Here is a 24,314-nt window from a genome sequence, read left to right on the forward strand (position 1 = left end):
TGCTGTGGGGTTTTTTTTTCCCCCTAAATTTTGAACTAAAGCTTGCACTTTCCAAGTGCATCTAGATTTACTATGATTTTTTCCAGATCCCCTTCTCCCTTGCCCTTCCCAGGGTTAATCCCTCAATCAGACTTCCCTAAACAGTTGCCTCCTTTCTCGCTGGGCTCGTGCCGGTTTCCTCCAGGCTTGGGCTGCTGGGCGCTCTCTGAGCAAACGTATAAAAGAAAAACTAGATTTACGTGGGTTTTACCTGCTGAATGTATCCTTTTTGTCTCTCTTAGAGTAGATTTTGGAGTCCAGCACGCCACACCAGTGTCGTCTTAAAAATCTTTCTTTTTTTTTAAAAAAAAAAAAAGAGATGACTTAAATATTTAGTTTTTTGCGTGTTCATTTTGTCTTTTTAAATCCGAGTCTCAGCGGAAGCGCAGGAGGCACTGCCTAAGCGGGAACTTGTCTCAAGCCAAAAAAAAAAGCTTAATGGAAAAGAGCGGCGCCGGCCCATCCGTTCCCTGCAGCAGCCTGCTCCCGGCGACCCGGAGCACAAGCTTCCCATCGGCTCGGCGGGAGCTGCTCGGGTCCCGGCAAAAGAGGGTGCGTCGCATGCAGCCTGTTGCATCAGTATTTAAGGAGGCCTTTGGTTTTTTTTGTGTTTTGGGTTTTTTTAATCATAACATGGAATAGTTATGGCCCCCCGAAGTCGGTCCCCTTTTTGGTAGGACGTTACGGCTGACGCGCAGTAGCAGCTTTCAGGAGATGTATCAGGGTTGCGCTGATCTTTTCTCCGGAGGTTGGATGTCCACAGATGATCGCGCAGGTTCTTAGCCCACTGATTTTTAGCCTTCGAAGAAAACCGCTGGCCGCGTTTCTGCGTTACCTGCTCCGTCTGGTTGCTTAAAAACCGAGGAAAAACCCGGGCGGCTGCCGTTTTCCCATCGGCTAGTGTAGGCCGTGTCACCTTCTTCCCAAGCTAGTGAGAGCATGGCTGGGGCTAGGCTGAAATCCGCTCAAGTCAGCATGAGGCTAGAGGCGATTTTAAGCGACGATGAATGCTTTATTAATTTTGCATAAACTTACACAAAAAGTAATTGTATATAATTTCACTTAAAAGAGCAGAAGTTCCCCAGCCTCTCGCATTTAAAGGGCAGCCGTTACGCTTCCTTTGCCCCAAATAACGTCATCTGAGAAGCGAAATACTTCTTGCCGAACAGCGGATGCAGCGCAAGATCTGCAGAGGCCCTAAAATGAAATCCAGTATTTATTGACCTATCTTTGAAAAGAGTTTCCGCTCCTCCTCCGTTCTGCAGCCGGGTGCTCGCTGGGATTAAATGCCGTCCCTGCAGCTTGGGGCCAGCGCAGGCATGTACACGTCCTTCCAAAAATGTGAAGCTGCCTCTCGCCTTCGTGCCCTCTCGGGAGAAGAAAAGAAAAAACACAGGTCAAGCGATTGCACTGCTTGTAGCACTTCCTTGTGACCAGAAGGGGTTGGGGGGGGGGTTGTTTTTTTTTTCGTTTCATAACGGAACGACTGTATCTGCCAAAGATGCCGTCTGACTCCGAAAAACCAACTTTGACTCTCTGGAGCTTCCTACGTGGGAAAAGATGTATTAGGATTCATTTTTGGAGTCAGAACAGCCAACAGGAAACAAATGAAGGAAAAGTGCCAAAAGAATGGACCACGCAAGATGATTGTATCGCGTTGTTCTGTATCGTCAGTATTTTTCTTCAAACGCTATCGTACGTGCAGTACGCAGTAGTCACGAAGTATAGCTGGAACAAGCACTTCTTTGTATGTTATCGATGAAAGCAAGGGGGGAGGTGAAGCCTTAAAAGACTATAACCGATTTTACAAGCAGGCCTTTAGCGATGCTTCCAGGAAAGCCCTGCAGGGCTTCCAGCTGGACTCCTGGAGATCTCGTCGCCACCTTGTAGTCACTCCGGGAAAGGTTGATGAGGAGCTCGTCCTGGGCACGGGGGGGAGCGCATCACGGGAAGCTGTCCCCTCCGATCCGCGAGGGAGACGCCGGAGGAAAACTAGCGACCGTTTCTTGTTCACCCTTCGGACGTGGCCGCGAAGGTCGAGCGTGTCACTGTGAGAGAGGTCGGTGGGATATTTTGTAGAGCGCGGCTAGGTGCAAAACTGTGACGTGATGCTGACGTGAACTGTAGCTCGGAAGCTGGAATGATCTCTCTGTGTTGTACGAATTTGATACAAACCTTTTTCTTCCCCATATCTTTAAAACACTGCAAAGCATCGACCAGATCTAGAATTAGCTACTCACTATGCAAACAGAAAAATCTTCAACTGATTACGAGGGGGTTTGTGTATGCCTGGTTTTCTTGGTGTTTACTGTCAAACTGTTTAAAGCAAATATAGATGTTGCTACACTTTTTCCAATATGCTTTAAATCGTTGTGCTTTAGTGTTATCCTCAACTCGCAATGGGAACACCAGTGTGGTAAAAGACTACGGTCATTTTGGGTCTCAACTGAACCACTGTGGCTTCATCCAAATGTTTTAAAAGCAATGGAAGTTACTGAAAGACTGTTTACTTGCATGTGTAAAATGTGTGGGTAAAATGACATGCAGGTGTCTTGTCATGTTGTGGCTTCTGTTATTTGGAACAGAGTAAATCCTGCTTGTGCAAAATTGTCACAAAAACAGAAACATGCCAACTGTGTACAAATATTGTGTACATGTTAACAGCAACGAAGACTTTAACCGCAGGACAAAGGCTGAGGTTAAAATGGAATAAAACCAGGTTCTTACAGTCGACTACCTGTTTTTGCTGAAGTCGCTGCGTTTGGAAGCGAGCAAAACCCTGCTGCTGAATGTGTTATGGTTGCCGCTGGCGACGTGAGGTTGCTGATGCCACCGCTCTCATGCCCCTCTGAACTCGCCCGCGTCTCCCCTCTCGCCCCACGGCTTGTCCCTACCCCCTCGGTTGTGCCCACGCCGCTGTTTGCAGCGCAGCCAGACCAGGGAATGGATTGGGGTTTTTAGTAAGCGTGTTTTGTACTCGGAGCGACTCCCTGGCCAGGTTCGGGGTCCGGCCGGGCGGTCACTCGTCCCTGCAGCGTGGCGGGGGCTCCTTGCAGCCAGAAGCAACGCCACCGGCGTTTCCGCGGCGTGGAGGGGATTTCCCCCGGCACCTGGCTGTGGCCCTGGGACGGGCTGATGCTGAGATTAGCAGGTGAGAACAAGCAGCTGAGAAAACGGGGAGCACGTGTTAGCTTTGCACTCGAGAGGCTTTTTGGTAGCGGTATTTCTGCCCATCTAATGGTCCTCCTTGTATGCTCCCTTCTTTCCCCAAGACTCGCACTAAACACCACCTTTTCACAGTCCCTTGCCCTTTCTAAGGAGAATTATGGAAGTTCTTAGCTCTTCCTCTTTATTTAAGCAGATGCAGCTACTCTAGTTTCTTCTCCTTGCCTTCTCATTTGTAGGGTGAGCACACCGCTTCTCCTAGGGGTTCTTCAGGCAACTCTCCAGCTAACACCTCTGATAAAGTTGCAGCTGCCTGGGATAAGGCCGAGGCAGAGCCGCGTCACTGCCACGTGGCACCACTGCTCGGGGTGCTGCAGCGGGTGGCAGTTTCCTTACAAGTCGGTTTTATACAGGAATAGCCGGTGCCCACCGTATTTTACAATAACGAGCAGGGTTTTCACGCGCTGGCATTGAGGGAGTCCAGCTGTGCTGGTGCTTTGGAGCTGGAAGTTGCTTGGCTGAATGCTTTCATGGCATGGATTTTCGAACCTCGGGAGGAAAAAACTGGCTCCAAACAAGTTACCAACTAACAGAAGTCTCACCTAAGAGAACAAAGGTATGGGATGCTTTATTCAACCGCTGGCTATGCTGCAAACTTCACTTTGAGCATCTTCTTGGCCACTCTCTTCCTTGGCAGCTGTATCTGTTCGGGGCTCCACTGCTTGGAAGCCACCTGCATTAGGAGAGCTTTTATTGCCTGCATCTCATCGGAAGAGCTGGCCTTCTCTGGAGCCTGCTCCTCGCCGGTGGCCGCTGGAGGAGTCTTGTACACCTCCTGGAAGTCCTTCATTAGCCTCAGTGCCTCCCGATACGCTTTGGGGCTGGATTTTTTCTCTTGCAAAACAGATGCTGGAAAAGGTCAGAGGTGTGAGCAGCGCTATGGAACTGCTCCTTTCAACAGCTCGTTTTCCCTCCCGCCTCTCCACCAGCAGCCCCACCACCCCGATCCTGATAGCACGGTGATGGTGCTACTGTGGCAGCCGGAGGGCCACATTGCAGGTCCTGGGCCCAGGACACAGACATGGCTTTGCTCAGTGGTGCCCTGCTGTGGCTGCCCACTCCCGCGTGCATGAAGGCTTCTGCCGGGATCCAGTTCTGTTCTGGTGCCCGCACAAAACACAGGAGCCCCAAAACCGAAGGCACTGACGGTCTTGAGCAATTCAACAGTAGAGGCGGAGATGTTCCTGTGGCCTCAGGGCTGGATTCAAGCCTGGATAGTGGCTCCTACTGTAGCCTGCTGAAAGTGGCTTAATTTCTTGCCTTTCTTCCTCCCACTCTTTCCCCAGGCGGTGCAGGGCAGCGCTGGAGAGCGCAAAGGGGGCCAAGCAGGAGGCATGGGCCTCCAGGCTGGTACCGACCCTGGGGAGGGATAGGGATAACCTTGGCCACCACTCGGAGACCTGAGTCTTGCTTCATCTCTGGGGCTAAACCAAACCAATCTTTTATTCTGTTTTCCCAGGAGCTGGCTTCAGGGTAGGGTTAATCCAGCTGTGGATCCCTACAGAGTTAGGAAAGAGACCCCCAGCAGACCCTGCTTTGCATTTACTTCTGCATTAACTAGCAGCCAGAGCTCGGGGGGGAGCAGGGACCGACTTCGTTGTGGGCTGAGGGCACTCGGCAGGCTGAAGCCCTTGTCCTCTCCTTGGGGTCAAGGGGGCCAGGGACCCTGCTGCAATGGGGAGAACCTGAATTCCCAACTCTCGCCCTCAACCCGGGGCACAGCCAGCTCGGTTCTTTCTGTTCAGATCCGTCCGAGGGCAGCTGCTCCCAGTGCCTGCCCCTGCCTCTGCACTGGCGTGAACGGGAGAAACTGGAAGCACGGGGAACGTACCTAGGGGGACTTCAGTGATGGTTGTGGTGTTCCGCATGGCCATCAGGATCCCTTCCAGCACCTCTGCTTTTGTCCTTTGCGTCGGAGGGCCAGGCATCTTCCCAGACTGCAAGAAAGACCAGGAGGCTTCAACGTGCATCCCTCCACCCTCCAGCGTGCTAATCTGCCGCCTCCTTTTCCTGCCCTCTCTCCCGAACCAGTATAGCACCGTGCCATCTCCCTACCTCGCTTTTGACCAGACTGGCTTTCTTTAGGGGGGTTGGTGACAAGCAGCTCCCCCTTGCAGGGTTGCTGTCTCAGGGGGCTGAGCTGCCCCGTCAATGCCAATCGGGTCCCATTCGGGCTGCGTGCACCAAACCACGAGCGAGCCAGGAGCGGGGCTGGCGAGGGGGAGCCCCACCATGTGCCCTGGGAGGAAACCTGCAGCTGATGGAGCTGCAAACGCAGCACCTTGCCTCCCTAATGGCTCAGCCAGCTGGCAGGTGGGACCGTGCCCATATGACAGCAGCCTCCCTGGACTGCCGGGAGCATTCTGGCCTTGAAAGGCTGGAATAAGATGGAGCAGGGAGCCAGAGAGAGCAGGGAGGCATTGGAACTGGGAACTTGGGTCAAGCCCATGTTCAAGTTCTGAGATCAACCCCCAGACACATGGGTTGATCCACTTCCAGATACCAATGCCACAGAAGCAACCGTTCTCCCTTCAGAGCTTTGGCTCTTCACCTTTTTCCGAGGCACGTAGGGCTTCTGCACACTGTCCAGTCGCGCCTTGGAGTCCCGATAAACCAGGGGGTGTTTCAGGAGGTAGTTTAGCGCCTGGACGTTCTTCTGTATCCCTGTGAACCAAATGGGACAACAGATGCCTTTGCTCCCTCTTCGCCACGTCTCCCCATCAGTCACTGCGGTCACCGCAGCGAGCTTTGCCACGTCGCCCCGTCCAGTGAGAGATCAGCCACCGCGGTCCAAGGCACGGCGCTGCGACCGCATGCGTGCACGCAGCGTGCAGTGAGGCTCCCCGTGCTGTTCATCGACCCATCAAGGCATTTCTAAGCACAGCCCACTCCTTTCCTCGCTTACCAACTGGCTCAACGAAATCTGGGTCCGTGTCTCCGCCGAGCAGCTCCTCGTAACCTCTGTATCGCTCCGGAACAGCCAGGAAGCTTCCTTCTTCCCTCTGCTCACTCCTCTTCCTCTCCAGCCCATCTTCTGCCACAGGTCGCAGAGGGGGCCTGGGCACATCCTCCACCTCAAAGCAGCAAAAACCAAGGAATTCACAGCAGTTGTTTCCTTCCAGTCAAGCTGACGATGAATACCTTCCCCACAGGAACCTCGTACAGCCAAAGCTGGCCATCAGCCATGCCAGCAACGGCTCCTGAGTTACTGCTTCACTCCACGTGGCCTAAAACTGCCCAACGCCTCGCGGCACCGCGCTCTTGCTAATCAAGGGTCACAAAGCATCTCCAGGGGCTGAGGCAGGGGCCAGGTTTACTGGATCCCCTCTGGGGGAAGTCGTATTTATCACTGACTGGTGACCCAGCAGCCCATGCTGGGTATGGGCCGTGGAGTCAACGCAACAGGGCTCACGGGGCGTCTTAGCTCTCACCTAGTGATGGCCCCACCACGTTAGGCTGGGGCCTGTTCTGCTGTGGCCAGAGGTGTCTCCCGGTGGCACTGAGCCGCGCAGCCACCATCTCATCCCGGCTGTACTTAGGGCACAGGCTGGAGAGGGACGGGCCCCATCCTGGTGCAGATTAAGCCAAAAACCCATGCCAGGAACTTGCTGCAGATTGTAGAGGGAGACAAGACCCAGCCACGTTGAGGGGAGCTTGCACCCGCTTTGGGATCCCACCATGTCCTCGGCATGGTCTCTCACACACACACACCCAAGATGTGCTTTAGGGCTCTATTTCAGGGAAATCAAGTCCAAGAGCTGCCCTGGTGACCTCTAACGGAGAGATTCCCAGCAGAGGCTGCAGGGATGATGCTAGACCGACAAGCTCCTGTGCTTGGGGCTACCCACCAAGCCAGCACGGACCGGGATTCACTAGTTTCGCTGGCTGATGCCACGTACCCAGCACAAACAGGCCGTGTCCCAGGGGCCTGGACCCTGCTGCCAGCCTCCGTCACCTCCACGACGCACACTGTGCTTATCGAAGGGCAGCCTCTGCCCAGGCAACTCCAGGCAGAGAAATCATGCTAACCCCGAGTGCCTGCCAAGGAAATCTGGCCACCAGTTCTTGTTCCCACTCCAAACATCGCATTTATGCTTCCCGCTAGTGCTTCCACCTCTAAATCCCTTGCAATCAAAGGAGGGTTATAACCGCTGGAGTCCACAGCGTGTGCAAATTTCATGCATTTAGGAAACGAAGATCTTGCCTACAGAGCGTTTCTGGACAAGCCTTAGAGTCCTGGACGCTCACCGGCCTCCCGCAGAGGCCAGCTGAAAGCCCAACTTCACGCACCTGCGTCACGAAGAAGGATCCAACGGCATCTTCAGCTCTGTCAGGACAAGGTCCAGAGTCACGTTCCCCCAGCGTCCGCTCGCCGCTGCCGCCAGCGGGGTCGGCGTCGGCGTCGATGCGAGCTTTCCCAACCCGCGCTGCCGAAGCAGAGCTGTGCGGGAGAAGGGGGACAGGTGGAGCGGGGTGGCGGGGGCCTTTCCCGGCCTCCTCTAGCTCCTCGCAAGGCCCCTCTCTCTGCTCCCCGGACGGTCTGATCGGGGGCAGAGGCTTGGATGGACTCAGAGCTGCGGCTCCTCTCCCAGGTTTCCACAGAAAGGTCTCGGCAGGAGCTTCCAGCCTCAGGGGCTGCTTCATAACCTTCGGGAGATGGGACGAGACCTGGCGGGGGGCAGAAGGGAGGACCGTACTCGTTCTGCATGAAGCGGGAGGCTACCAAATCCATCAGCTTGGCTGTGGGCAGGTCGTTTCCAGCCCCCCCAAAGCCCTGCCACCCGCCAGCGACACTCACGCTCTGCTGCCAGTATCAGCGCAGGGTTGAACCCAGCGGTTGGAGGTTATTCCTCACCGGAGCGCCACGGCAGCCCCAGCTCCAGGGACACCCTGGCAGCAGTTTCAGGCCCACAGGAACACCTTGGTCAAGACCAACATGCCCAAAGAGCCCAAAGACCCTCTGCCGCAACGATTACAGCCCTGCCTGGGGCTGCACTGAGAAGGGGCAAGTTGGAGGGTCTGGACTCCCTGGCCTCATCCTGAGCAAGACACCAAAGGCCTCCAACCCTCTCCTACCCTTCCTTCCCCTCATCCTACCAACCCCGTTGGGATCTAGGGTCCTGCAAGCTCTTTACGTGCCCCCCAATTCTGCCCCGAATAGTGTGGCCAGGGATTTTTGCCCCTGCCTTGGCCAGAGAAAGCCCTGCACTCCTGAGCGAGGCGTATCCTTCCTTACCTTGCGGCTGGCCTTAAGAGGTATGGAGAGGTGCAGTCTCTCCACTGCTACACTCTGGCGAACAAGTTTAATCCCCAAATTTTCCTGGAGGAGCCTCGTCAGCAGAGGTGGCTGCCCTGGAAGAGCAGGGGGTTCACAAGCGCTGCACAGCCCGATGTGCTCCCAGACAGCTGGCGGCGAGCACGCGCGCTTCCCAGGGCGGTGACAAGTGTCCCCAGGCACCTCGTGGACGGGCACCAGAGCAGAGGAACAAGGGACCAACACTTTGCCCCTCATCTGATTCGTCTATGGAGGATTTCAGTTGAACATTTGGAGCCGAGCAATTCAACAGCGCTGGGTCTCAGCTCCAAAGGCCTCTCCTTTCCTCCTGGAAGGAGTCCTGAGCCCCTCCGACACACGAGATGGCCCACAATTGCCAGCAGCGATTACCCCTGGGCTGGGGTAGGGCCTTGGGCGACCCAAAACCAAAGCAGTCGCTGTGCCAGGAAGAGCCAAGACGGCTAACCAGGCTGCTTGCCACGGTTCTGCCTACACTGGGGACTAGCCAGGGCCAGGACGGGGCCGTAGGGCTCACCCACAATCATCCAGACCCCTTCCTTCGCTGTCCACGTGCTCTCCGGCGTGGTTTTGGCCTGTGCCAGCTAACCCCAGGCACAGCGCAGGGAATGGCGCTGCCCAGGGACCGTTCCTAGCAGGCAGAGTAGAAGAAGCCACTCTGTTTTGGGGGGATGAGACCTTACCCCTAGGGACACAAACCAGACTGGGCTACTTGCCATCAAGGCCAGAGAAGAAGCCCTGGCCTGATTCATTTACTAGTCTACACGTAGCCTGGGTAGGGAGTAGCACAACTGCAATTTTTTGCCATCTTCACCTGTTGCCTCCTGAGGCCACGGTCACGTTTGGGATTTGTCCCCTCGCTAAGAAAGGGGCTGCTTGTGGGCTGCAGGAGGAAACCAGCAGCTCCCACGCCACAGCAGCGCTCACCACCAACAGGAGCCGGGCCAGCTTCAGAGCAGCCCTTTATGGGGCGAACACCATTCAGGGAGCAAAATTCAGCCCGAGCCTGCATCACTGGAGGTACGGATGGACTGCGACAGGCTTTGACGGGAATGGGAGCCGGAGCAGGGCATTAACAGCATCTGCAAGAGCAGTACTCATCTGCATGCTCTTTAGGGAGCAGCGATGACTTATAGCACCCACTCTCCCTGGGGTCCCGGGCCTGGGCCAGCACGGCAGGAGCATCCAAACGCTAAAGGCAAAGGAAGCCCAGGGAGAGAGCAGGAGGGTTGCACGGAGACAGGCTCATCCCCTACCGCTCCTGGTGGTGGTAAGAGGGTTGTTATGGAACGTCAGCTCCTTCAGACACGGCAAGAAAGCCACAGGTAAGAGATCTGTCTCCTCTTCAATCTGCAAGGCAAAATAATTTACTGTTTGCTCTGAGCAGCTGCCACTCAGTCCCACTGGTGGCTGTAGAGTTTCATCTCAACAGGGACAACGGCCCAGGGTGGCCTGGGATCCCTAGAGATGACCTCTGAGGATCTGCAGGGACACTTGGACTCACAAGACACTGTCCCACCTCCCCCACATCCCTCCTGAGCAAATGCTGGGCTCGGCTGCACTGTCCTGTCCTTGCTGTGGACACACAGTCCGGGCTGGACACTCCTCTCCTGGGAGCCACACAGCCACACTGACAAGGGGAGTCCTGCGCTCTCTCAACACAGTGCCACGAACCTGAGATTTCAGAGCTTGCGCCTCTCCTCAAGAACATGTGTCAGCATCAGCCACGCTGCGCTGACACATGGCAGCAGCCATGGGCTCAGCCAGTCCTCCCACCAGCCCCCATCCCTCCGATGCACGGGAATCCCCGGCAGGAGGAAGGAGATGGCATTGCTTGACCCCCAGCAGCTCCACTGCCTGCAAGGACGGAGGGCAGAGACCACGTTTCCTTCTCCCCCGTGCACCCTGCGCTGGAGGACTGGAGCCTCCGGCACTCGGAAGAGTCACAGCAGCTCCTGCTCCCACAGCAGCACAGCCCAGGCTCCACGGAGGAGGCAGGCAGAGCACATCATGCTAGCGATGCCGAAAAAAGAGTCCGGCCTCTCCGCCTGGGGAGCCAAACCACAGCCTGGCCAGGGCACGGCAGCCAGAAACCAGCTCACCAGCAAGGCGGTGAACGCTCGACCTTTAACAGGGTTATGACACGTGGGGATGAGAGGCAGAGCTTGCTTTGCAGCTCCGAGCAGAGCTCCACCAGCACGTCACAGGGCTGCCCCCTCGCCGAGAGGTGGTAACTCACCGTCTGCGCTCCCAGCTCTCCCCAGCTGGGATGTAGCATGAGTTAAGCCCTGGGAAGGAGCCGAAAACACCAGAAAGGGGAGTTAAATGAATTTTGCCCCATTGGGGCACACTAGGAGCACAGTATGGCTCAGCAGATGGGTGGCAACCTGGCACTAGCACAGCAAAGGCCTCGATGGGCCATCACCTTCTCCAGGGCAGCTCCAGCAAATGATCAGTTCCAAGGGGAGGGCAGTCCTTCATATAGCCCATTCTCTGCTAAAATCCCTAATGTGCAGGAATTTAGACAATCGTAGTACAATTCAGCTGCCTAAATAGGTGTTCAGCCCCATCTGAGAGACCTTGGATGTCTGAGACATCCCCGCAGGCTGGCAGATGGACTCAGGAGCCAGAGGAGACCTGTAACCTTCTTCAGCGGCAGGTAGAGGCCAGGGTGTTTCCAGCAGCACTAAACCTGGGTTTAGGCAGCTGGATCTTGATCTCTAGCCAAAGTCAGAGGGCTCCAATCACCTTGTTGAAGGCCAAGCTGAGATGCTTCAGTTGAGGAAACGGAGCACAAATGTCTCTGCGCACGGTGGGAGCGGGCAGAGTCTTCGAGGCAGACGGACATCCCTCCCCGAGAACACCCTTAAGGAGAGAGGGAGAAGGTGAACAGCAGCGCTGCTACGCATGCACTCCGGGACATGGTGACACCTCGCTGCTGTCACACCACCACGCACACTGAAGGCATCAACAAGAGGCTAAAGGTAAAGAAACCTCATTGGGAAAGCGCTGTAGATGAAGCCTACGGATTAGAGGAGCACACATGGGATCTGGGGTTTCTCCTGCTCTGACACCAAGCCCTGAGCAGCACTGGGCCAGTCTCCTCGTCTCAGGTGCGCTGGAGGAGCTGTATCTGAGGGCCTGCGCTGTATCCAAGGAACCAGGCACGGAGAGGCACCGAGCGTTGGTGTGAGACTCCAGACAGGCTGAGAAATGGTGTCTCACAGCACAACGGCCCCTTGCAACCACAGCGAGGCGGCAATGCTGAATCAGCTGGCGGCGGTTCGGTATCAGCCTCCTCCGTTACATTCTTGGTGGCGGATTGCAAAAGGGACTGCGAAATTATCACGCTAGGAAACCTGCACCCTTTCGCCAGGGACGGGGCAAGAGGAAGGAGAAAGACGACCAGCGCTCATTTCCTTCCTGCTGCCTGCCGCATGCCTAAAAAGCCCTTAGAAACCCTTGTACAAGGGCCTAATATAAGGAAAAAGGGCAAATTAACATAGACAGGCCATCGCTCAGGCTATAACCCCCCTGGGCCCAAACTTAGCTACCATGGGTAATTCAAACAGCAATGAAGAGCTTTCATGCAGACCCACTGCGGAGGGTGTCTCGTGACAGCTTGCTTTGGCCTGTCGCATTACTGCAGGAGCTCTGTAGGAAATCACGTCAAATAAGCCCAACTTCCCCGCGTAGGGCTATATGGTCACGAGCAAACAACTACCCAGTGATACGAGTTTAAGCTTGTGTTCCTCAGTTATGTGAAAATTTGCTCCCAGTTGCCCCAGTGACAGAGGACACCGACTGCAGACGTTGCAGGCAGCCAGAGCCTCGGCAAAACCAGTGAGTCTCTTACGACTCATCTGAGAGAGAGGCCTGGGGAAGGGAAGTTTGGGAGCGCACACCCTAAACCGCAGAGCAGTCAACAGTTCTTACCGGCACTGGGCGTCCTTGAGAGCCAGAATTAAAAGCGACCTCTGCAATGAAACACAAGCAAAGTGAGGGATTCTCAGTGCCGTAGGTGCTAGGTGCTGGGCTAGCCCCAACCACGGCGAGGCTGGAGTTACGCTGGGAAAGCAAGCTAGCATCAGCCATGGCTTAGATCAAGGGCAAGACGTCCCCAAGGTAGCAGGCTTGCTGACAGCCCCATCACACTGAGGTGAAGTCCAGGTCCCCTGGACACAGCAGGAACCCTGCTACTGGCTTCAGTGCGGCCAGGATTTCCCCATAAATAGATTCTGATTCCAAGTCTTGTCTTCAAGTCTTCCTCGCACTCTGCTATAGCCAGGCCAGCACCAGAGGTTGCACCATGGCCTGCTCCGTGATCTACTCAACAACAGGGACTGGTGGACCAAGTCAGGGGACAGGAGACATGCTTGGAGGAGCCCCAGCAGCAGCCTCCATCGCCACCCATTCCATGCACAAGGCAACCTCCGGATCCATCTCATCACATGACCGGTGTGCACCACGCTTCAGTAAGGACGTCAGAGACATGAGAGCCAACCTACCTGAGACAGCGCTGCAGAGCCGTGTATGGGCTACCTACCCACAAAACGTTCCTCCCTTCAGTCCCTTCGCACCCCTGTTCAGCACCCACAGAAATAAGTTTCCTAATCTGAATTTCTTCCAGTGCTTACGCCAGGCTTCCTCCCACCCAGTGCACGATGTCTCCTTTGGGGCAAGCCACCCTGGAGAGGGTCAGGAGAGACAAAGGAGCACTTCTGTCTGAACAAGAGATGTCTATTTTAGGGTGATTCACATCCTAGAAGTGCCAGTTTCTCCCAGTAATTACAGAGAGACAGTACAGGTTAGCTCAGATGTCTAAAATGGTCCCATGCATCCCTCCCTCGCTGTTTTAATTTTACCAAGTAGTTTTACTCACTAGTAAACATCCGGCAGAAGTGGAAGGCCTCAGCACCAGCCTAACGTAACTGAGCCCTCTCCCACTGAAACGAATGGAAAATGCTCCCTAGTTTCAGCGAGGGCAGGAAGAGGCTCGGAGGGCAGCGGCTGCTCACCTGTCCGGTCTGGATCCCTGGCGTTCTGTAACACGACATATTCGAGCTGCTCTTTCTTCGTCTCCAGCTCTGCTGGCCCGTCCATGCCCTCGCGCCGCGACGGCTGAGCCTGCTGCCCAAGGCTGCTCAGAGACTTGTACCACTCTGCCCTGAAGCTGTCGTCGTCCAGCGCCGGATGGAGGAAGAAGTGCATGCTCTCTGCTTGATGCAGGTAGGGGACAGCTGAAATCTCATTCCTGTCCAGATTCAGTTCCCTCAGGCTGTTAGGAAAGGAAATGCCCGAGAAATGTCATGATTACTAGCAGGGCACACGCAGTGCCATCTGCTCGCCCCGGCGCCTGCCGAGCAGGAGCTGTCCCTGGACCTGCCTCCTCGCTGTTGCCTCCCAGCGGTGCTTCTCAGCAGCGGTGCGAAGGCATCCGCGACTCCTGCTTCCCGCTGCCTCTGTGCCCTCTCTCCTCCCGACACATAAAATCCCAGTCCAGGGCCCAGTCCTGCACAGAGCACAGAGCCCGTATTCCCCCTGGAGCCAGGGACTGGGGTTCCCAGATCAGCCCAAGGGTCACCTCGCTCATCTGTTGATTACAATTTAGTGGCCAAGGAGACATCAGGGCAGTTCATTAAATCACCCAGGGCTCTGACGAGCTGCAGTCCTACTGGGATTCCCTAACAACGTTCCACCTTCCCATGGAAGTATAACATAACCAATCCACTTGACCAAAGTTACAAGATGGCTTAGGGAAGAGCAGAAACCTAAAACTCTGCAGTTGAGACCCCCCAGTCTCATGCCTAAACCCTGCCCGTTCTCCCTCCTCTTTCATGAACACTGTGGACAACACACATTTTCCTCCAGGAACAACATGGCAGAGCCAGGGCAACAATCCAGACCCAATTCCCACCTCCAGGTCACCGTGCTGGGAGGAGGCACAAAGTAAACGGGAGAAGCTCTCTGTGCTGCACCCAAACCCACTGCAGCCCAGGCAAGGGGCACGTTGGCCACCTCCCTTTCTAGTGACTCTTCCCTCTGGCTGAATCACTAACACTTCCGTTAAACAGAGGGAGCTGATCCACAGCGTCTCCTAACGCTGCTGCACTGAAATGAAGGACAAATCTGTGGCAAAGAAGCGAAAATGGAGAAAGCAGCTGCCATTTCTCAAATCAGACCTGGAGACCAGCAAACACCCAGGGCCGGTGCTGAATTACCAGCCACCTGCTGGTTTTGGCCAGCCTGTATTTTACAGCAGGCTGTTGCTTTCACTCAGTCCTATTTTCAATACCAGAGAGACTAAACAGGGAAATATCCGAGCGAATCACAAAGATTTTGTTATTCATTTTAAGCCTGCTTCTGCGCAACAGCTGCCAGAGGCAGCTGCCAGCCCACAAAAGCCAGAGCCGTCTGCTGCCAGGTGCCGCCTTACCTGCAGAGATTAGACAGGCTCACAAAGACACTCGGGTCTGACAGGCAATTGTCATCCAGCAACAAGACCTCCAGAGACGGAAACCTTAAATGAGCAGAGCTGCGAATACAAAGAGACTCGTTAATAATGTACTCAAGCAAGGGCAGGTGAAAAACACATCATCTGCCGTCACATGGGGAAGATGTATCCACTCGCTCCTCTGGGAGACTGGGCTGGGGCTTTTTTTATTTTTTAAATAGAAATCTGATATCCTACCTAAAAACGGCTGAACTGAATCAGTCCAAAGGACCATCTAGCCCAGCATCTGGTCTCCAACAATGGTAAAGAGCAGATGCTTTGGGCATGGTGACTCTGGTTACGCTGTCCGTGAAGGGCCTGATTAATGATAAATAAATAGCATCCTACTCATGCGGCTTGGCCACCAAACAGGGTGGCCCAAACAGGTCCCTCTCTAGCTGCCAATGACAGCAGGTGTCCTGGGTGACCACGGTCCTAGCTCAGGGCATCAGGTCAGTCCCAGCACTAGGCAGGAGAAAGCCACACCAGGCACACTGTGCCCATCTGAATGGGATCTGACCAGGAGGCTCCTCACGCACCCTTGGCCTTCACGTGCTCCGTAAGGACGCTGTGTCCTGCACACCCTTACCCAGACCCGTCAAGTATCTCCAGCTCTGCTCCCCAGCATGGGCTGGTAGGAACCTGTGGTGCTATGCTGGAGCAGAGGGTCTTCTGAGACCAGCAGCCTTCAGGCATGGTGGTGCTGGATTTGGGATGAGCTGAGCCGGGATACCACTTCCCTGCCACCCGGCATCAGCCATTAGGCTATTTGACCTTTCAGCTCACAAGAGAAGACCCCTACTGTCTAGACGGGTAGATCCCAGGCCAGCCACCTTTGCTGTAACCCCTGTGTTGCCAGGATCACTGCTCCATCACCCTACCTGCCCACCCCGCATATCCCACTTGCCGAGTGCCGGCAACGCTCCTGCCTGGCCGCGGCAGCACTTGCTGTGTGCACTTACTCCCATGAGCCTGCCAGGTCAGGAGGCAGCGACCGAAGCCTGTTGGCCGTCAAGTGAAGAACCTTGAGTTGGGACAAATCTCCCAATGTCCAAATATCCTCAGGGGATAAATTATTGTATGAGAGGTCCAGATCCTGAGAGAAACAGGAGAGACAACCCTCTGGAGCAAAGAATAAGCCCTTATACTGGTCTCTGCTGGCTTTTCCCAGGTACATATTTAATACTTAAACTAGATTTTGGTTATGGTACCACCCACCCTAGGGTGATGCTGAGTGTATTTGACTTGCAGTGACTTCACTGACAGCTGTGGGACTCTGCACCTTGGCAGAAGTGCTCAGGGCTGGTCCCTCACTCACACGTGTGACTCATGGGACAACAGTCACGAGAAAGCAAGGCAATAGACCGTGCTAGGAGGTGATTCATAAGATGAGGTTTCTAGGACACGTGAATAGGAATAGTTTCGCTGGACCGTTAAAATAGGCTGCATTGCCCTGGGAGTCGCTCGGAGCACTTCCAAATCAAATAAACATGAACTTCCAATCAGGCCTCCCGGCACTGTCTTCTCCCAGGCTGTCAGCAGATGGGAGGCCACTGGTCGCAGACTGTGTTGGGATCCGAGGGGGCATCACAGGAAGGGAAGTTTAGATGGGGAATAATGCAGAGATGGGCCCCATCCACACCTTTCATAGTTGATCCCAGTGATGGGCCTGCTCACATGACTGCACACAGAGATGGACAACATCAGCCCTGGCCTTAGGAGCTTTGGAAATTTGCCTCCCCAAAACTTAGGCATATGCTTAGTGGCTGAGCCAAACTTGAGCAGGTCACCAAAAGTGCTAAGCTCTGGAACGGATGGGCCCTTGGCCCTCTGGAAACACCTCTCCCACGTTTCAAGGGGTTTAGGGTCTCCCAAAGCCTGCAAGCAGGAGGGAGGCCAGGATCACAGCAGCAGAGGGAGCCACACTGTCAGAGACCAAGGAGCCAACGGCCGAGCCACAAACAATTCCTTGAATGAGACAAGAAGAAAGAAGCCTTTTAAGACAAAACTTTATATTCAGCAGCAATCAAAAACCCTGTGTACAATGAGAGAGAGAAATCCAGACAAAGACATCTCCCCAAAGACAGCAAGCCTAAATAAGGCCAGTACTGCCGAGTCAGAAACTGAGCTTTTTGTAGCAGAGAGCCACTCTAGGCTGGAGGGAGAGGACAATTGCAGCCTTCATTCCAGCTACGTATGCTTGTTTTTAGGATCTACTTTGATTCCAGTGTTTGATTCCAGTCAGTGTTTTGGAGGGGGGGTGTTGTTTTGCAGTTTGGGGTTTTTTTTAAACCAAACTGGCCCTTTGCTGTGTTAGAAAGGCAGCCCATAACTTAGCGGAGCTGTAGACACCCATTTGGAGAGGAGGAAGATGGAATGCATGGAGGTACACCATGGTGTGGAGGAGGATGGGGATCATGCAGAGCAGAGCAGTGATGTATGAGGACTGCACATAGCACCAAGAGGAGGACCGTGACCCACAGGAGGTTAACCAGCATCTCAGAGGAGGAGAGCAGTTTCCCAGGGACTGGAAGAGGGGACAAAGGGCTCGTTACAGAGGAGGAGGAAGAGTGCAGCCACAGAACCTCAGAAACCATGCAGCACTGAATAAAGAAAGGAAAAATCAGCAACTTGGCAGAGAAGGGAGATGAGGATCCACATGGGATCTCGCAGTGAGGAGGAGGACATGGAAGAGGGGGAGAAGGCAGAGGGCAGTGATGAGGCCCCCCTTTGGGGATCTCATTGTGAGGAGGATGGTAATGGGGATCAATAGGGTATCTCACTGTGAGGGGAAAGAGAAGAAAGGCAATTAAAGGGCCCAAAAGAGACCTCTTGCAAGAAGGCAAGTACATGGCAGCAGTGGGCAGTGATGGGAAGCTGTGACAGATCTACTGGGAAGAGGAAGATAGAGGCATCTGCAAAGGCTCTCACTGTGGAAGAGGAGGGCAATGACACAAGGGGGAAATAAGGGCAGCAACAAAGCCACATGAGGGATCTTATTGTGAGGAGGAGGAAGGGGAGGTGTGCAGGGACAGACTTCTCCAAAGATCTCATCTTGGGAAGGAGAGTGTGATGGGGCCCTCAAGAGATCTCATGGGAGGAGGAGGAGGAGATGGTAGCAGCAGCAGATCTGTCTGTGAAATCCTGCCAAGAGGAGCTGGAAGAGGTTAATGGTCAGAAGCGCCCATGAGGGATCTCACTGAAAGGAGGAGGAGGAAGCCTGCAAAAAGAATGTGTGTTACTCACGGAGCAGTGAGTGAGAGTGCAACCAGCACATGCAAGGGATCACACAGCATCAGAGAGGTGAAGGATGACACCAGTGAATGACAGAGTGCCTGGCACACCAGGATTAGGGTCTATGAGCAGGAGTGAAAGAAGGACAGGACATGAGGAGGACAATGAGATCTGGTATGGGGAGTCTACGATGGACTGAACGGAGAGGGTCCTACAAAGCGGATCCTGCAGCAAAGGGTTGGCGGACGCCAGTGATGGAGGAAACAAGGAGTCATGCAGCAAGGGGCTGAGCAGTGGGGATCTGTGAGGGATTGCTTTGCAAGAGGAAGCAAGCTATGAAGGTCCTTGAAGGACGCAAGGGAAAGGACATCCCAGATTCACAAGGGAGCAGGAAGAGAGAATTACCACATGGTTTCAGAGAACTCACACTTGCAGAAGCACGTATTAATGTTAGGTGTTACACTTCAGCGTGACACTAGGGAGGAGATCCCTCTCATCTTACTTCCAAATGCAGGAAGTCTCCAGCAGTAATTTTCAGATTTCTTAGTCCATTCAAGGAAAGTTCCAGTTTCCGCAGCCCTGGAAACTTCCGAAATGCTTCTGCAAGGGTAGAGGAGACAATGTTCCTGTAAGGAACCACAGTAACAGAACAAGCCATGTCTTATCCAGATCTGGAACAGACCAAGACCAGCAAGAAAGACTAGAACTAGTATTATCAGTTGTTGTGCTTGAAATAAAATGCACGCTCAATTAGATGATTGTCCCTACAACAGATGATGCCCAATAGCCTCCTCCTTAGACATCTGATTTACTTTCATACATTTGTTTCCACCCCAAATTGGATTATTGCTGGAAGCCACTGACGGCACATGTAGCTTATGTTTTACCAGTTATAAGTGGATCTCTCTTTTTCTTCTTCAGATTAACTGAGCCCATGACACTGATTTGGATTCACCTCCCAGTTCTGCCATTAGCTTTCTGAGGATTTGAAACAAGTCATTGCACTATTCCGTGCTTCTATATATTAAATAACGATTTTCTTTGTAAAGAGCTTTGTTTTCTAATAATGAAAAGAAGACCAGAGTGGCACACAATTATCATTACTGTAAAGGGAATCAGTGCAAGGATTTCAGCTCAGTAACAGAAAGGAAGCAATCCTGCAAAGAAGTGCTATATGTGTGTGTATCTTAAGTCTCTTTGCAAAGCTCTAGACCTGAGTTTAGACAAGCATCAACTTCCTTATATCATGCTCCTGGGTTTAAAAGCAGTATCTATTTTTTGGTAATGCAATCCCTTACCTAATGTCAAAAAGTTCTCTGCAGCATTTATAAAAGCAACACAATCAAATTTCTCAAAATCATCTTCTTTAGCCTGAAAAAAAGTATAGAAAAAAATCAATCAGCCCCAACCCTAAACAGATTCGAAACAACTGGATCTCTCCTTTCTTACTTTTTTCACAATCCTTAAATCATGGCATTTCCCATAATTAGGTCTTCCTTTGTTTTTCCAACTATGGAGAGCAACCCTCTGTGAGTATGCCTCTAATGCAGAGTTAATTCAGTGACTGACGTTCAGAAGACCTGGCTTAGTTCAGCCCCAAACCAAAGCCCTGTCTGTGTCGTCACTGCTGACCTCACTCCCTTGCATGCATTGCAGGCCTCCTGAGGTGTATCTCATGCTCGCTCGTGACCCAACAAACTTAGCCACTCTATGATTTAGCACATCTGTCTTTCACAGCACCAGAAGGGAACCCTAAAAAGACACTAAAATAATTATCCGCACTTCAGCTCATTTTCTCTTTGCACTGCAGGTTAGTCACCAGCGCAAATAAAAGTCACTTCTTGAGCTGAGGCTTAACTCCCACCATGGATTGTCAGCTCAAGTAAACAACACCCATGAACCCAGAGGAAAGGATTTTGTGAGTGAGTGTAAATGGGGAAAGGGCTACACCCGATGAAGACCAAGCTAAGTCTGTTATGAAGACATGATCCAAAGGTTTGTAGGACAAATCATCCAGGCCTGTTCATGGCTGGCTGGCTGGCTTTCTTGTGCAGGAAATATGCCTGGGTTCTAACATGTGTTTTGTCCGATGTCTGGACGCTCATGTGCTAACATGGTAAATTTTTCAATATTTAAGGTAGTTCCCTACTACTTCCTGAGTCTCTGATACTCACAGAGACCAGATTTTGGTTGCTTATATTCACAGAGCACAGGTCAGAAGGATTCTTCAAACAGTGATGCTTCATCTGGAAAAATAAAAAAGCAAAGGCTTAGCCCTGCACTGCCTATGTAAGCAATCCCGCATGCCACGTCCTAGGACCTGAACCCCCAAACCAGACCTCGGCTGTCCTCTCCCTCATGGTGGGACACCCACCTGCATGGGCACCTGGTGTCTTGAATCACAGTGAGAGGGAGAAGGTGAGCGCCCGGCGTTCCCATGAACATGGAGATGGCATGGTGTGGAGACGGGGAGGAGAGGCAGCTACAAGGTCCCCCCCAGGTCCACGAAACGCTGTCACTTCGTTTAGACAAAAACAGGAAATATGTGCTCACCAGAAATGGCTCATCTAGGATACTGTCTTCTTCTGCAGAGGCCAAACTTTGGGGCTTTCTTCTCCGCTGGGGCATTTCCCCGGGGATTGCCTGCCTGATCCGGGATCTCCGGGTAGCTCCGTGAGCTAGCAGCCAGTGCCTAGCCCCTGACACAATGACAGGCCAAGGCAGAGGAGACAACAAGGTAAGTACGTGACCTTCTGAATGTGCCATTCACAAAACGGCTACATTATGCCTGGAGTTTCAGCCTGACAGTGAAATCCATCCTTTTTAAATCCCTTTAAATGTAGAAACACTGGAATATAGAATATTCCGTGACCGTATTATTTAAGATAGGAATATCAAAGCTGCAGCCAGAGCCACGGAAGGGGAGAAGCATGCTACTTTATAAATCTAAATAGAGCCATAGGCTTGCAGACATAGAGAAGTGGGCTGGAAAGGCCTTCAGGAGGCCTCTAATCCCGCTCAAAGCAGGACCATCAGCAACGTTAGACCAGGTCAGCTGTGGCTTTGTGCAGACAAGAACAACAACTCCACCACCTACAGGGTAACCCGGCCAAGAGCTGCAACCCCTCCCAGGGAAGAAGTTTCTCCTAATGGCCAAGCTCAACCTCCCAAGCTGAAATTCGTGGCCGTTGTCCCTAGTTATACCATCTGCCGCTACTGAAAAGAGTTTGGCTCCATTGCCTTTGCAACTGCCCTTCAGGTAGGCTGCAATTAGCTCACCCCTTGGACTCCTCTTGGTCAGACAAAACAAGCTCGGCTCGCTCAGCTTCTCCTCACATGTCCTGTGCTCCAGCCTCCTGCCCAGCTTGGTAGCTCTCTCCCAACCTTCTACCATTTCTCAAATATTGGAAGACATTCTTGCCGTTTCTAAGCACTTCACAGATGTTGACTCTCAAACCCCAGAGACAAAATAGAAGCTCTAGCGCAGAATAACAGACAGAGAACCACACTGTGTTATCCATGTGCCTGGCTGAAGCACAGATGTTGCTTCCCTCTTCCCTTCTGTCATGGTGCCGAGATGCCTGCTGGAGTCGACATTTGAACAGATGCCCCAGACAGCCTGCCGTTTTCATTTCAAGTGAAGTTTTAAAAAACGTCGAGACTTTCTAGGCACGGTTTTAAGCTCTGCTTTTTTATATTGTCTATCATCATTCTTTCTTTTATTACCGGGGCCTCCGAACCCCAGACACAGACCAGAGCATCACTCTCGCCATTACACCAGTACAAGCGGTGGATCTGTCCCAAACCTTTGACAACCAGAGCCCTACGGAGCCTGACACAACATGACTCTGCAGGGCGATGTCACGAGCAGCACTCAAAGAAACATCACCTTCTCTATTTGTGCACAAAATGTTCCTGGCAGGGAAGCAGTTAGTCGCATAGCTGCTTCCGTCACCCATTTTGTACGGTCCGGTTGTGGCCATCTTGTCCACAGTATTCCTGGGAAGAGTGAGAAACAAAGGAACGGGTTAAATTCTTCATTGACGCCAATATTACTTAGCTTTAAATGGCTCTTTACAGGGGCAGTGGCCAATTACGTATTGGTTGGTACTCAAAGGAACACTGTTAGCGACACAGGAAGAGCATCACTTCACCTAAAATGGAAAAGTAAATGAGACGATAGGATTGTAGGCGTTATTTTCAAACTCAAGGTAGCAAAACGGAGACCTCAGAACGTGTGTGAGTCAGTCCGTGTGGACCGTGACTCGCGTGGTTTCTGCTTTACCCCTTGTTCCTTGTTTCCACACCCGGACAGCGCTTTGACATAACACAGCACAGCCTGACTACAGCATTGATGCACAGAGGCAGTGTTTGGGATAACTCTCCCCTGCGACAACACGGCTCCGCTGTGCGGCGACTATGTCGACGCAGCACAGCCGCGTCTGCGGGCATCCCCGACTGACGCCCTGCCGGCTGTGCGCCGCGTTGCCATGGTACAGCAGCGAGCTGCTTCACCCCGGCCGCCGCGGCGCAACGACGCCCCGCATAGCGCGGACGTGGCAGGGACAGTCGCTGCGGGACCCCTTCCCACGCTCCCCACAGATGGGCACCCACCCATACCCCGCTCACACACACACCCTTGACACACGCCTGTTGCCCTATATCCCTCCATGAACACCCATTGAACACCTGTACACACCCTGCTCACACAACACCGCAGGTACCGGACACACCCCAACATGTGAACCATACACACAGAGCCACACACCAACACATATCTCCATAACTACACCGCCACCAATACACACCCAAACACCCATGAACCCCACATACACCCCACTCACACACACACGTCCCACATTATAAACCCATACACACAGACATACACCCCCGGAAACCCCCAACGCACCCACTTATACACAGTCCTTGCATGTACCCCTACACACAACCCAACACACTTACACATACACCCCTAACACCCCTACTCTGACATACACCTGCACACGAACACCCATGAACACCCTCACACATGCCATTCACAAACAGATATACACCCAGCACCTAACACACACACACACCTGTACACACTCCTCACATACAACACCTAAACACACCCCAACACATACACACCTGCATCAACACACACACCCTGACACTGACACCCACCCACAAATACACCAACACAGCAATACCCTCACACACCCCACTTACACACATTCCTCACACACACCCATGTACACATGCTCCTCACACACACTCACACACTCCTACAACCACACAGCCCCAATACCCATGAACACCCTCACACACCCCACTTATACTGCACACACACACTCCTCATACACCCCTACAACCCTCACACACTGCCAACACCCATGAACACCCTCGTACACCCCACTTACACACACACTCCCATACATGCACTCTTCATGCACACACACACACCCCTACAACCCTCGCACACCCAGGAACACCCTCACACACCCCAGACACACACACACACCCCTACAACCTGCCAAACACCCCCAACACCCATGAACACCCTCACACACCCCACTTACACTGCTCAGACACACACACACTCCTCATACACACACACACACACACACACACACACCCCTACAACCCTCGCACACCCACGAACACCCTCACACACCCCACACGAGCCTCCCCCACCCCCACGCAAACACCCCCTCACGAACACCACCTACAGGATCATAGAGTTCACGGTCCTCCCGGTCCCAGACCCGCCCCGCGCGCCCACCCCACCCTCCCCAGCACCCCGGCGCAGGCCGCGCGGCCGGGCCCCCCCCTTCCCTCACCCCGCGGGGCAGGGGCAGAGGCAGGGGCAGGGACAGGGGCAGGGGCAGAGGTAGGGGCAGCGCCAGCCCCTCGCGCCTCCCCGCTACCCCCCGCGGCTCCGCGCCGCCATGTCCCCGCTGCGCCGCCGCGTCGCCACAGCAACGGCGACGCTGCCGGGGCGGGAGGCCGGACTCCACGTCCCGGCGTGCCCCGCGCGCTCCCGTCAGC

At 53.6% G+C, this 24,314-nt stretch overlaps 1 protein-coding gene across 1 annotated transcript; it reads right to left on the bottom strand.

Annotated features, from left to right (window-relative positions):
- Positions 1-3,847: 3,847 nt before the first annotated feature.
- On the bottom strand, positions 3,848-24,131 carry XRRA1 (X-ray radiation resistance associated 1). Its single transcript, XM_067289532.1, has 19 exons — positions 24,107-24,131; positions 22,174-22,283; positions 20,838-20,983; positions 20,459-20,530; positions 19,583-19,655; positions 18,787-18,884; positions 16,013-16,146; positions 14,994-15,092; positions 13,576-13,835; positions 12,494-12,534; positions 11,306-11,422; positions 9,814-9,907; positions 8,501-8,616; positions 7,793-7,932; positions 7,555-7,639; positions 6,170-6,338; positions 5,816-5,928; positions 5,096-5,201; positions 3,848-4,113 (listed from the first exon to the last, which is right to left on the bottom strand). The coding sequence occupies exons 2-19, from the start codon at positions 22,265-22,267 to the stop codon at positions 3,848-3,850; spliced, it is 2,223 nt and encodes a 740-aa protein (XP_067145633.1). The 5' UTR covers positions 22,268-22,283; positions 24,107-24,131.
- Positions 24,132-24,314: the final 183 nt, after the last annotated feature.

This window comes from Apteryx mantelli, chromosome 1, assembly GCF_036417845.1.
Source record: "Apteryx mantelli isolate bAptMan1 chromosome 1, bAptMan1.hap1, whole genome shotgun sequence".
NCBI classification, from domain to species: Eukaryota; Metazoa; Chordata; class Aves; order Apterygiformes; family Apterygidae; genus Apteryx; species Apteryx mantelli.

Coding starts and splice junctions, on each gene's coding strand:
- XRRA1 (XM_067289532.1), bottom strand. CDS start 22,267: ATGGCCACAACCGGACCGTACAAAATGGGTGACGGAAGCAGCTATGCG. Junction 7,933..8,500: donor CTCTTAAGGCCAGCCGCAAG/GTAAGGAAGGAT, acceptor GCCCCCCGCCAG/GTCTCGTCCCATCTCCCGAA. Junction 5,202..5,815: donor CCTACGTGCCTCGGAAAAAG/GTGAAGAGCCAA, acceptor TCTTTCTTGCAG/TCTGGGAAGATGCCTGGCCC.